Consider the following 15,046-nt stretch of genomic DNA (forward strand, 5'->3'; position numbering starts at 1 on the left):
GGATGGATTGGTAATACAAGCATGAACTCGCCCATCACTGGGAAATGAGCTAATTGGGTGTCTGTGCAGATTCTCTTCTTACAGTGATTAAACAAGTTGTGATTGCTTTCACCATTTTGCGAATTTACTTTGTTAACCGATCTGTGATAAACTGCAAGTCTCTTGAAAGTGAGATGCAGTATGTGATCTCATGCATTGAAATAGTTTAAAGAATAGGGAGAGCAGGTTACTAAAATATCTTGGATAACATTAACAATTTACTGTATATATTATTCCTTGGTGCTCACTTAACTAACTCTCCTCACCAGCATCAATAAAATTAGCATTAATAGCCACGGTATTTTGTAATGAAATGTGCTACTGCACAGCTGTCTTGTCAAAGGACTTGGCACACAATGTATTTAATTGCTTGAAAGGTGCCACAGCACCACCAGTACATGAGTGAAACGATTATTTGTTAAAAATGTATGTGAGCTAGTGTTATTTTTAAAATCAGTAGAACATCTGTCCTTTTGCACTTGTTGTTGATGATACTGGTGCAGAATAAATGATCTATGTCAGATTGTCCAAAAACATCGACAGAAGCTTGAGCATGTTTTAAGCTAATGCATATTTTGGAGTATTTTTTAATGTTGTGACCTTTAAATACGCTGGTGCTTAGAGTATTAAAAACTAATCCTAGATTGCGGCTTTCCCTGAAATTACTTTCAATGTTCTGACACATTGGGGACAAAACCTAACAAATTTTAAAATGCACAGTCACTACACTTTACAGTGAAGCCTGACATGAAAGGTATATCAAACTCAAGCATTATTAAACATAAACACAGAAGTCGCTGGGAACAATCAACAGGTCAGGCAGCATCTATGGAGAAAGGAAAGTGATTCAACGTTTCAGGTCCACGACCCTTCATCAGAACATAAGGATTATTATTGTTCACTGCAAGTCACAAAATGGGCACACCTACCAATAACCAGAATGTTGACATGTGGGAATTTCGGTCTGGAAATAGATTGGGTCAGTGAAGGATTTCCATTGATCAATGTGGTCTATCTGCACATTTACTCGAAGGAGTCCCCATTTGCAAATCAAGGTTGTGATTAGGAATCCATCACAAATTGCTGCAATTTAGACTTGTTAGATCACTAGTTACATCAGCAGAGCTGATGGCAATGTGTATAGTTTTTAAAGGTTTTCCCTTTCTTAAAAAAAATATTTTTGAATAAGGAGTGCATAATGTTGCTTACGTTTTAATTAATGTTCAACAATAAATGCATGTGAAGTAATAGGTATCTGGCAAGGAGTTACAAGGCAGTAATTCAGTCAAGTAGTTGTGATGATGTTATAAACCACAAAAGCTAAGCAAGAACAGCTTAGGTACATCAGCAGAATCGTGAGGATGAATCACTGCCTGAAATGGTCTCATTAGTCATAAAGCACTGTCCCATGGAGGGATGGAAAAGCAAAGGCTGAATCATTTCCCAGGGCTCTTTCATCCCAACCCCTAGTGGTCAGTTAAAGAGCAGCGTAAATAAATATAAGTGTAAATTATGGTCGGAAATTAGAAGATTCAGCAAAGCTGTTTGTGGTTACCGACGAGGTAATCAGGTCTACAGTAAAACATAAAAATTGCAATGAGCATTCTTTTGATTCCATCCACTGTTATGCCTTTCATTCCTTTCTGTGGTGCAAGAGAAATTATTTCATTATTTGTCCAATGTAAAGGGTAAAAAAAAGTCTAAAAGGCTGAAATTGTGCTTGTGATGGATACTAGTGATAAATCATTAACTCTGTTACTCAGCATGCTAATAAACTGCTGAAAATAATTTATCTTGATTTCAATTTCTGTTTTTGAATTTTTTTTAAAAAAAATCTTTAATTCTGAACAGTTGGAGTGACACCAATATTTTGTCGAAGTGATTTCTAAATTCTGTGGGTAAAAGAAAACGCAATCAATGAAATGTCATTTAAACAGTTGTAGAGTATACCCTCCTTTCTATTAAGTGGATGATTATTAACAGAAACTTCCTATCGTAGTGAGAAAGTGTTGAAATTGATTCCATTTAGCAGACAACTTGGATTGGAAAGGAAATACCAGTAGTGCTTCAAACTGGATTAGTGAGAGCCGTGCTTGTTCAAAGGTGTCTTATCAATTCTATTTGCTAACACAGCAGCTTGTTGAAGAAAAACAAGCAGAACCCTTCACTGCCTAGATTATTTTCCTATAAGCCTTCAGCACAGGAAATAGAAAACAGCTAATGGTTTAGGAGCATGTGGAATTGGTTTAAGTAAAGCCGAACCCTGATCCCACTGACCGCCTCCTCTTTCCTGTGCTATTTTGTCTATGCCTTGTGAAGAAAATGTCAACAAATTTCCTTAGAGCTCTGCTGAATTTTTGAACAGTTTTACAAAGACCTAATTTGAAACAGATGCACTTGTGAGAAAACTGCAGGTTGTAGTATATTTGTAAAGAGAAACAGCCTCGGGATCCTACCGTGTGATCCTTGTTTATCCTTGAAAATTGTCACAGAGGACTCACTTTGGGGCATTTACTCAGAAAAAACTCACATATAAACATTACAGAAGGTGAACAATGGGAACAGAGCTTGTAAGCAGCTTGCAAATGTCTGCCTGTGAACATTTCATCAGATCAAATGCTGTGTTCTGCAAGGCAGCTATGGTTGATGTCATAAAAGAGAACACTATGATAGGAAATGTTTTCAAAGCATTTACTAGCATTTTGCGAATTAAAAGAAGAGTTCTAATAACCGAGGTTTTACCCACGGCAACAACTGTTTCTGTAGGCGTTACAAATTAATTTCCTTCTTCACATTTAGCAAGCTTTCTATTACATTTCTGAAATAGTAATCGAAGGCAGCATTATTTATCTTCAATGTTAATTAATCCTGCTTTGCTGTGGTAATTGAAAAAAACTGTCCGTGTTCATATCTGTAATAAAGAGCATCTTTTGACTAACAATTAATGACCCTAACTCTTCCAGTTCCACTGTTTCTTAACCAGATGAAACTTGATCATTTTAAAATCATTTTTCCCCACTACACTGAATTGTGATTCTGCCCATTAGAATTGCACAGGTGCGTGCTATACCAATTCGATCAAGATACTTAAAAAGTCAAACTCAATCCATTTAAAGAAATCCGATTCAAACCTAATACCTATTATATTACATTATTTAACACCACTGTAATTGCATTGTCAAACAACAGTCTGTTTTTCATGAAAAAAGATTAGTGAGGGCACCAGGTTAAGATCCTTGACATTTTATTAGCTTTTTACCAGGCTAAAAACCACAAAACAAATGTTCCAAGACCATAGCACCGTACCTTGTGGTAGTATGGAGGATAACAATTCAGATGAGTTAGTGATCTTCACTTAGAATATTCTCCATATTTTCACTTTTCAAAGGAGCTAAGGCAATCAAATAAAGCCAGAAGTGTGAGGCTTTCAGGCATTTTGCAATTATAATGCGTCACAGCCAAATTCACAACCGATGTAGCAAATTGTCAAGTTTTTTTGGGGGGACTTACATTCTGCCTCATTCATTTCTGTACATAAAACAAAAAGAATGACCTGATGCTACAGTAGTGTAATTAATGTACTATATGTTGATAAAATGCTATAAATCGCTGGGCCAAGAATCACGTGTTTGTCATGGAGGGTCTCAGCATGTTTGGTGTCATTTGGTGTTGAGTGTTTATTTAAGTGCTTTTAAGTGCCCCTTCCTCCCACCGCTGCTCCACTGCTACTGCCCGTTTTGAATGCCATTGTCGAGAACAGCCATTTGCCCCTAGTAGTTGAGTCAAATACCATTACTTTGAGTGTTTGACAATTCTATCTGGGTAGTTGAAGTTAAGGCAATAGTTCCGAGATGGGATCAGCAACTGTGAAGCCTTTCCTGGGGGGAAAGTTGATCCCCGTAGGATCTGAATGTACATTGTACAAAGGATGCTAGGGTACATTCACAGTGGTTTGACAAATCCATCACATGGCAGGATAGTGAGCAACATTGGAAAATATGACATAACCATTAGTCGGCAAGTAACTCCACACATTTTGAAGAATATTTTCCACCATGAGATAAAAACGCCCTTTCTAAAGTAACTAACGGTAAGGTGACCCCATCCACAAACATGATTTGTGTAGTTTATTGTTCAGACATTTTGCACATTTGCATTGTATTGAAGCAGATGAGCTGGGCTAACCTAAAATGTTTAACAGAATCTGTTCAATTGATGAAAGAGTAACATCCCTAGATCAGTGGTGGCAAAATCAAGAAATATTCAATCAAGAAAAAACTAGAAACCACACATTGGTTTAAAACAGTCTGACCTAGACAAGTGCAATTGTTCGGAGGGCCACTTCTTGAATGCCCTGCAGGCAAATTCCGTCCCACAGGCGATGGGTTGGCCACCACTGCCCTTGATTGTCAAGGTTGAACAGATCTGAACTAGTGTCCTATACACCAATAAATTATAATTTCTTGAGTCCAATAGTTTTTTATTAATAGTAGACAGTCCTGTAAGTTCTACCTCCTCCAAATCTATTCCTTCTTAAGAAAGATTATGAAACTGTGAGATGTTACTCTAGGTGCAAAACGTTGTTTGTGCAGAGGAAGATCTGAAAAGACTGTTTAAATTAATGAACTTGTACCCCATTGTAAGGGAATCTACCATACAGTAACCTGATGCATGCTTATTCCAACACATAACAGCCATAAATCAGAAAAGGTCTTAAAGCAATCTAACACAACAGAATTTGCACAGCAAATTAATGCTGGTCTGTACTTCACACGTTAATGAGGACCACTTAAGTTTTTTTCCAATGATAATGTAATTTTTTTTACACCGACAGAAAAGGCCTACGGAATTTTGTTACCATTTTAGCACAGGTTGCGCTATTTTACTCTCCTAATTCCATCATTAACTCTTAAAAATTGTTAACCAGAATTTCTCCCATCAGGACAAAAGGCAAGGGACAGAGAGAAAAAGGGACTGATGGACTGTAGTGGCCCTGGAATGATATAATACTATGAAGACGAGCGAGCCCATGAAGGAGCAATTATAAATTATTGAATTTCTAAAATCTTTAACAATTATAAGAATTGACTAATCATTGACCCTCCTTTTCCAAGAAAAAACAAACTATAATTTAAAAATCTATGGTTTTCATGATCTCTGTGATTTTATTTTATAGATTCAACTAAACATTCATTTTATTTATTATCCCATCTGGGTTGCGGTGAAACCTTTATAATGTGGCAGTTTCCATAAAGATGAAAAGAAAAAGTTTAAACCTTTGTCAATTAGCATTGCAGTGTATAATTTGTTGCCTTTGACTACAGCAAACTCATGATTTATTATGGTTCTTTTTATCCTCAGGAGACGGAAAGAAAAGGGTTGATAGATAAATTATATGCCATCCAGGATATCTGTGTAACTGTCCAGAATGGCCTGGATGAAGCCGCTTCTCTTTATGAAAGAGTAAAAAAGTGAGTCCTGCCACAATGTTCTTGGCTGTTTCTGTGAGAGCTGCACATTGCTTTCTGAGCTAGACGTAGAAGGCTACATTTTTGGCAGTGAAGACCAATTCAGGATGATGTATTGCCAGGTCCTGTCATTAGTTACCTCTCCTCACTCCAGCCTTTTACAATGAGGACCTGAACTTCTTATTCCGTTGTAATTCATCTTCCTAAAAACTGACTTAAAAGCTTATGGCTTTCGAAGTATAAAGTGGATTTGTCCTTTAGTTTCAAGGCAGAGGGCATTTGTGCAATAAACATGTGGAAAGAGACAGGGATTGACACAGTGTTGATGATTGTTAACAGGAAGTGACCTAAATTATCAAAACAAAATGTGTCGGGGTTAGCAATACTACTTAAATAAAATAATATTTATGAATATGCAGGACTTTCCCCCTGCTTTTTCTTTCTGTCTTTATTCAGTACATTTTTAAATATTTTATTGTAGACTGAACGAATCATTCATAGTATTGCTGCTACAAGAAACAATAAATAAAAGCAGTGGATAGAATTGTGTTCCATGTTACACCTGGAACACAGTAAAGGACTGAACTGTTATGATCATCTGGAAACACATCATTCCATTTGAACTGAACAGATAATGTGAAAATGTACCTTCTATTTACTATTTCCCTTATGGTGATCATACAGTTCTCTCATATATGTAATCTTTGAGAAAATGTAGTATGTGAAATAGATGGTTTGTTTTAAGGCTGTAATGGATTTATATGTGGATTTCTTAATAGATAATCTCAGGTTAATCTCAATCTCAATAATCTCAAACAATTAAGAACTCCTTCCAGTGAACAGAAATAAGAACTCTGTTCCATAGGGGAAGGTGACAGAAATTCAGCCTCCAATTAAAAAATATCACAAATAAGACCCAAATGTAGCATTAACCCTTAAATGTGCTTATATGAACTGTATTTTTATGCTTATTGTTGGTCACTCTTAAATCTTCATGCACTATTTTAGCATGATTGCTTTGATTCATCTTTGTATATAATCTGATTCAAATTCCTTTCATTCACTAACCAGTTTTTTTTTCTGTTAAAGTACCTTCAACTGGACTGTTCCATTCCTGAGTTGGTTGGCCGTATTTGTCCTTACAGTTGGCACCTTACTTATTTATTTCGTTCCACTGAGATATGTTATTCTTATCTGGGGTAGGTAATGGCTTTTCTTACATTTTATATGCCACCTTTTATGTATTTTATCATAGGATTTATTATGCTGTCAACGGTTGTTGATACCACTGGTAAAGGAGCTGTTTGTTAATTAGTAGCTATTACACTAATGCGAACAAGCTCTGAGACTGGAATATTAGAAACAGTAGGTAAATGGGTTTAAATAATGTGTTATTTGGTCTTACTCAAATAAGCAGAGAATAATAAAGGAAAAATTTGATGTCTATACTGCTAATCTTTCCAAGTTGTGTCTAACATTGTTTGTAAAAACTTTGTGTATTGGAAATATATTTAAAAAACACATTTTTTGTACTGGAATGTATGTTCAGTATATTTCCCATTAATATTATAGTGTCAGTTAGCTGATGCCATATATATCTTTATCATTATGGTCTTTGTTGTTCTTTCATCATGTAGCACTGTGCCCAAACATTATGCCCCAGTAAGGAAAGTTAAAAATTAAAAGATTGTTTAATAAAGGAAGCACTGCATTATATCCCAATAGGTATCTGTAAATTAGAGGGAATAATTAAATATTTTTGGATTTTGCTAATTGTACAAGCTTCACACTTGCATCATCTTTATGATGCCATCAGAATCAGTCAGTTAATTACCACTTTGTAACTTGCTAACAGCCACCCCTACCACATTTGACTAGGCACAGTTTGAAGGCAAAGCAAATGAGTACTTAGAGCCTGATCTATGTTCGAAACATCCCAATGCAATTTTAACAGAGAATGCAAGGAAATTGACATACTCCTTGGAGGCAGTCAAGAGGTAATTTTAATCATTTGCGAGTATTGTATATTGTGCAACACTCACAAAACCAATTTATTGTTTTGAGGGGAAAAAACTTGCGTTGCATAAGTACAGTAATGGGAAAATTTGAATTTGAAAAATAATTGATGTAGCCAAGTTGTACCTGATACATTTAGATCAAAGTTAATTTCAGAAAATGAAACAGTTGCTGTAATAACTAAGCGACAATCTCTTAACAGGTATGAACATTATTTTGAATCTGTATGGAAATGTATCTTATTGTTCTGAATATAAGGCGATTTTTTTCCCCCAACATAAACTTCAAATTTGCTATACTTATTCGCAGGCTAATCAAAACCAATAGAACACTGTTAGAAATCCCCCCCAAAAATTAACATTTGTAAAACTTACGTGCACAAGGTTAAGAGGGATGCGATTTCCTCAACACTGCGGATCAATAATATGCCAAGTAGCATTTCCCATTTCTTGTGCGTGTAACATACTGTTTTTTTGTCAGTAGTCTGAAAGTAAGCTTTTATTAACAGTAAGGTGTTAAACGGGGGGAGGGACTCAGAGTGAGAGAGAGAGAATCTGAGGAACAATGGGAGGCAATCAAACAGAGAGAAAATGACTGGCATTATATGATTTCATGTCAGCTATGGAACATATTTTAAAATTGTCAGCTACCAAAATTAGGCAGACATCACTGAATTTAGGGAAATGTTAATGTACCATAACATTGCTAAAAAAAAGTTCAAAGGTTTTTGACTACTGTATGATTATCAAATTACTCTTTTAACTGAACATTGGACCTTATAAATAAGGTTGTCTTAACAATGCAGTACTTTTACTTTGCACCTTGGAACGTCCTCCCGACGTGAAAGGTGCTATATAAATGCAAATTGTTGTTTGTTGCTGTTGACTCAGATGCTTCAAATTCTTTTGCTTACATGCATTTTTACTAAGCACAATCTGCCTCCGTCAACCCTATTATCAAAGGAAGCTGTATAAGGGAGTACTTTCCATTTAAAGTTGAACTAGCTAGCTATAGAGAGGGAAATGTCTTGAAGTGAAGAAGCTTCACTTTTCTTTAATACCAGGATTCACTGTGACCATTCCTGGACTGCTCTAGTAACATCACTGATGGGAAGGAACCGTGTGCATTCATCTCGGAGAGGCTCCAACTGAGTTTAACCTTTATAAGGCATTCAGGACACATGCAGCCCTGTGAAAACAAGGTACTGGCTGAATGTTGTTGCATTCATCAGTATCAGGCTGATCCAAAGAACCTGATCCGATCTACTCAGTGAAGGTATTCTAAAATACACCCATCTGGCTTTGCTGTCATCAGCAGTGCCCCAGAACACCATGGACCGCTCAAGAACTGGACTTCCCAGACTGCCACAGAGGCCTGGCTCAACTCTAGCATTCTGTTGCCAAGCATGTCACCTTGGAGCCATTTCAGCTCCAAGGAAATCCGCTTACCTCCCCGCTCCCCCCAAGGAGGATAAAACTCCACCTTGTTAGTGATGTCAAGAGTGGACTCGGAGGCAGGTTCGCGGTAATAAAATGGAAGAGTTCACTAAAAAGTGAACTATACTTTTATAATTATGTGGTTATCTGTATCTAGAGGACATATGTTGAACTGAAAATGTTCTTTCTGGACCTTTTATGCATAAAACTTTAACCTTGAGTGACATTTTTATAGAATAAAATAATAGTGCTCCTGGCCTGCACTTAAACAGTTGTGGTTAAACTATCTGCCACCAGAGCCCATATTCTACCGATGGATTCTATTTTTTGTGACAGAGGCTTTCTGTTTGGTCAGTGACTGAAAAGGGTGGTATTTAAACAGGGTTTGACTGTTCGAATCACATGTCTGAAGAAGTTGATGAAATGAACATTATGTAAAATATTATATAGATGTTACTTCTATATCGTTTATTCATTGAGCCAGCAAATTACTTCAGTTCTCTACAGTATTTTTTTACCTTACTAGCTCAAAACAGGGAGGAGATACTCTATCTCTGGGAAGGAAGAAAAACAAGCATTCATCTAGCCTTCCTACCGCCTGTGGATTATCATAGAGAGGTATTAGGTGAGAGGGCAAGAGCAGTAACGGCTCTGTCTTTTCTTAGAAGGGAATCAGTTTCGAGAAAGAGTTCTCATTCACTATAATTATATATACACTATGTGTAATTCTACCTCTATGCAATTATAAGTAATTGAATGTGCCTTTGTTTTATGATATTAAGGGCACCAAAACGCAACCTCACGTGAAGGGTGCCATATAAATACAAGTTGTTGTTAATTTGCTTTGCAGTAATACTCTGTCCATGTCTTCATGTAAGATGAAAAATTGGTACCCTGATTTAAATTGTAGGGCAAAATAAATGGGTTGCTATGTGGGGGTGTAAAGTGCCACATTTTAATGTGATTAGTATCACCGGTTTACACAGGTTTACCCTGCGGCAGTATTGACAGTGTCTGGTAAAGGCCTTAAAGGCTGGCAAACGTGGAAAGGAATAAGCCAGGGCTAAGTTAATTTATAAAATGTAAGTGTTTTTGCCCCAGTTCTTGTACTATATGCTTTGATTATATTTATTTATTTTTACAAGATTCCATTTGGAAAGGTTATTCTAGACAAAATGATGGCTGTGGCATATTGATACTGTGCAATTGCTTTAGTTGTACCAGGTCAAAGATAACTATATAGTTCGGTAATTGTATGTGAATTTGCTTTATGATTTGCATTGTTATAATAATATTCTTTGTACTAATAGAAAGTTTTGAACTTGGGTTCAAAGATATTTCCTTCAATCTGATTCTTTACTTAAGCATTCATTGCAGTTTTGTTGGTGCAAGGGATGAATTGGCGGGGCATGATTTTTCCTTCACTACGAGTTCATCACTTTTTATCACTGTTGCTATAGGGCTTAATCGTTTGTTACATGGATACTGCCTGTAGCTATATTTAGCATCTTCTGCACAACCAAGCAGGCTGGGCCCTGCAGTTATGTGAACATTTAAATTGCCTTATGTTTTAATAGCAGATTAATTTGAAGTGTGGCTTGTCTTATCACGTGTTCACCTGATTTACAATTACTCTGGGAGATTAAAGTCACATATAAGCAGAAGATGAAACAGCCTACAAATGAAAGCAACAGGACCAAACAGGCTTCGATCAGTAAATGAATTAAATTATGCAGATGATTCACATTAAAAGAACTGTTAAAAGCTATCACAAGGAATGAACAGTAATTGGGCTCATTTTCTTTAACAATATTTGCATGAAGTTATTTTGTTAAATAACCTGCCTCAGTTTGAAGGAATATAGCTACAGTGGACAGAAGCCAAAGTGTGCCTGACTGATGTACTTGTTGTAGTGTTAGTTTCAGCAACTGAATTATGATGGCTGATTGACACACAACAGCACATTTTCTGTCAGCAAGTTCTGTTACAAGTGAAGTTACAAATGGAGACAAATATTTCTTGAATCAGAGTTATTTTCAGTACGCTCATCTTAAATCCAATGACAGATTTAAAAGACTACAGGAGATATATGCCATATCCCACCTCCTGCTCTGTGATTAAAGTAGCACTAACTTCATAAAAAATATGTTCAATGACCCTTTCCAATTTGCTTTGGGAGAGACATGAGTCAGAATGGTCATGTTTGTCTCTCATCCCAATATCATGTTCCTCAGTGGGGCTTTTTTGCTGTAATGTAGTGTGTTTGCAAATGAAAAAGAAAAAAGCTTTGCCAAACACTTTTTCATGAAGCCTTTAATCATTTATTTTTGTTACGAGCTCAACCAGAGTAAGCTAAATGAGCGACATCCTCCCTGCTGGACATTAGGGGTCGCTAAGGGTCAACTGTCGTACTGCATGACCTGGTAGTAATCAACCTCCACACACAAAAACACTGAACAAATATTTATATTTATCAGTGAATATAGCAATAAACACATTTATTCATTATTAATTAAAAAAAACAGAATTCAGCAGAAGGCTTAATTTTTGACAGATTAAATTCAGTTATTGGACACAATAACCACCGCCCTTGGAATAATATCTAGAGCTACGCTTCTGAGCGCTCAATCACATTTCTTTCTTTCCTTTCCTTTTTTTAAAAAAAGTTTTATTGCATTTGACTTACTTTCGTCTTACTTACTCTTTCATCTTTATTTCCGTCTGGATTTATTATCACTAAAACCTAGCAATCTTTTCACTGTGACTTAGTGCAGTCAGCATTAGATACATCAATAATAAAAACAGAAGTTGCTGGGATTACACAGCAGGTCAGGCAGCATCTATGGAGAGAGGTAAATGAGTCAAAGTTTCAGGTCGATGACCTTTCGTCAGAACCGTTCTGACAAAAGGTCATCGACCTGAAACGTTAACTAACCTGACCCTACTGCATGTTCCCAGCAATTTCTGTTTTATTTCAGATTTCCAGCATCTGCAGTATTTTGCTTTTTGTTTATTAGATAGATCAGTCTCTTTTAATCTATTTCTCTTGCCTTCTTATTCTCTACTTTCATTATCCATCATGTTTTTTTTCACTCTTTCTTTCCTATGGTTGGTATTTATAATTGTTTCTGTTTAATAAATTATTTTTTCCCCACTTCTGCTTCAATTGATTGTTATTAGTTATTTGTTAAGATGTCAGCCTGGCTCTTTCCTCTGAGTTAGAAGGTTGTGGGTTTAAGCCCCATATCGAGACTTTGAAATCATAAAATACAGTCACTACACTTTACAGTGAATCCTGCGAAGTGCTTTGAGGCATCCTCCCAATGTGAAACCCCCTTTATGAAATGCAAGTATTATTATTACTTTCTAGCTGTATTTTATTACCATTAATGCTGGTGTTCTCACTGTGTTTGTATTTGTTTATATTGCTTGACTGCTATTTTGCTGCCTTTGTCCTTCTCCACTTCTTGGATGTGTCCCTATAAATTCCCAGACTTATCCTTTATTTTTCAGACTAATAACAAGGGGAAGGGATTTTTAAATATCAGCTGAACAAGATGCTTTCATTGACTTGATATTACGATTGAATGCCTCTATCCTTCTCCATCTCCAACTTTTAATTTCTTGAGGATTTTCATCCTAAATGAAATACACTATATAAGTGTAAATTTGTTGTCGGTTTTTCTCTCATCTCCTGGAGATATTCTTGTAACCTCAAAGCTATTCCTCTGTTTAACATCCTGTCCCTATCATTATGATCTCTTGGTTCTTCCTTCTGTGAATATGGCTCTACTCGACGTCAATTTTAACCTTTACTTGTAATGGTGCTATATTAGATATAAATGTGAATTGAATAATTTGGCAGGAAAAATCTGATTTTTCGTTAATTACTGTGAGGCAAGCTCATTAAAACATTCGTGAAATTTTTTTTTCGCAAATCTTTTCCTTCGGTAGTTATCAAACATACAACATAGTGATATAAATCGCATTGAAACCCCTTATATCACTTGCATGGGATGTCCTCAGGATAGAATACCTCTTTGTGAAGGATTCAAACAAGTAATTAGGAGTAAGGGTAGTAAGTTGGAACTTTTTACATGTAGGTTAATATACTTGTGTAATAAATCAACAGGAAGGTCCATTGAAGCAGAGAAGATAAATGGATTCAAGAGGGAATATAATGTGTATCTGAACCGTTTAATAGATGGTGAGAAGCCAGGCAACTGCAGTTGTGTACATCAAAAAGGTCCTTGTGGCCCATCCATGCATCAGAAATTCCTGTTCTTTTTGTTCATCGTTTTCTCACCTCCTCTCCTGGGAGTTCACTGACTCTGACGCAGGCTATGATTCCAGAGGCTCAAAATATTATCCATTTGACCATTCTTCATGCCCAGCCTGATTATGTTCCCTGTTCTTACACACTCTCTATGCACATGCACCATTTACAAGTGCAAACGAGAACTTTCATTTTTATCGAAACTTTTCACATGTAAATGTCTTAAGAGTGCGTTCATTGTGTAAAATGACTATTTTTGTAGGCAACATGGCAGCGATTCTGTACACAACAGCTTTTGCACAAAGCTATGGTAGGCAGGAAACAATAATTTTAGCATAGGATTTAACTATGATATACTGGGTGGCCTTTCTTTAGCTCAGCCCTATCTTGTTTCATCAACAACTGACACACCTAAGCAGCTCTTTTTCTATGAAAATGGTTATCTTTAATTTGACATCTCAGTAGTGTTTGACATGATAAGACTGTTATCTAGGTTTGATGCTGCTGTAAATGTAACTTGAACAGAAAAGGCACATTAGCAGAAAATCTTCAGCACAGTAGTCATGATTGTACCATTAGTACTGTACACATCAGCTGTCTGCTTCAAAGGAGCATAAATATGATGTGTAGTATTAAAGTTTTGTCTCAATCATAGTATTTTACCTCATTCTGCAGCAAGTAGGACTAAGGCAACAGCTCAGAAACCCTTCCGAGCTAATGAGTGTCATTTTACAGCTTGACTGGTGGGAGGTTTGTTACCATGGAGCAAGTCAAATAATGGACTGCTCTTTTTTACAATTATTTTCTTTGTTGTGAAGGTACCCAATATCCAGCTGTTTAACTCATCACAATAGTAATCTGTGGGTAATCAGGTCTGAGACCAAATTGACCATCATTCATAGGACATCGTGGCTGGTCATTCATTCTCAATCAGCTTCAATGGGCCTCTCACAGAGCTGAAAAGATCATGGTCTTTTTTTGCCAAACTGAAGTATCAGGTGATCCCAACAATACTGCAATTGTTCTTAATCGTTTTAGAAGATTGCGGCAGCATTTATGCATCACAATTAGAAATATATATATTTTTTAAAAGATTAGGGTAAAATATCCAACACACAAATGTATTTCTATCCAAATTTATCCCCAAATTCAAATTCATTGGCTGCTAATCTTTCTTACAGGACCTGTTGGCACAGATTAGCTGCTGATTTGCCTGTTTCACTTCCTAATCAATTATACTTCATAAAGCACTTTGCAATGATTATTTATGCAAAAGATACTAAATAGTTATTATTAATACATGAGGCTCCACCTCACCCTTTCTGGTTATCCCAGTGATAATAATACTAAATAATAATAATTCTTGCATTTGATATAGCGCCTTATCACATCGTTGTGACGTCTCAAAGCGCTTCACAGAACATACTGTAAAGTGAATTGACTGTATATGCTGTTTTGCTGGTAGGTTATTTCCATTCCCGTATTGCAATTTAAACCAACCAAACATTGAATTGCTTTAATATACATTCTTTAAATGTTTCAACTTTCTGAAATATCCCTTCAGGACATTGCAACAGCCAGTTAAAAGTGAAAGATAGCAGTATTAGGAGTGTGGTTTCTCTATTGAGTCTTAGTTTAAATGTTTACATTTTTGACATACTGCACAGTTAAAAGGATAGTTTTGTTATGATGTCAACTTTCAAAAGCAGGCTTGAACAGTATATCGTATTAACTGAATGCAGTGCATTGATTCTGTGGTGCACTAAGGCGTGGAGTAGCTGTGGTTAATATATTTAAAGCTATAAAAGGAA

General features: G+C 36.2%; 1 protein-coding gene across 3 annotated transcripts in view; it reads left to right on the forward strand.

Annotated features, from left to right (window-relative positions):
• The window catches only part of mctp1a (multiple C2 domains, transmembrane 1a), a 251,498-nt gene that overhangs the window by 230,509 nt on the left and 5,943 nt on the right, over window positions 1-15,046 (forward strand). For all 3 annotated transcript variants that reach the window (XM_007893071.2, XM_007893072.2, XM_007893073.2), the window contains 2 exons: window positions 5,401-5,510; window positions 6,597-6,706. In XM_007893071.2, coding sequence (XP_007891262.1) covers window positions 5,401-5,510; window positions 6,597-6,706 — 220 coding nt within the window. The remainder of the gene's footprint in view (window positions 1-5,400; window positions 5,511-6,596; window positions 6,707-15,046) is intronic.

Source organism: Callorhinchus milii, unplaced genomic scaffold, assembly GCF_018977255.1.
Source record: "Callorhinchus milii isolate IMCB2004 unplaced genomic scaffold, IMCB_Cmil_1.0 Scaffold1, whole genome shotgun sequence".
Classification (NCBI taxonomy): domain Eukaryota; kingdom Metazoa; phylum Chordata; class Chondrichthyes; order Chimaeriformes; family Callorhinchidae; genus Callorhinchus; species Callorhinchus milii.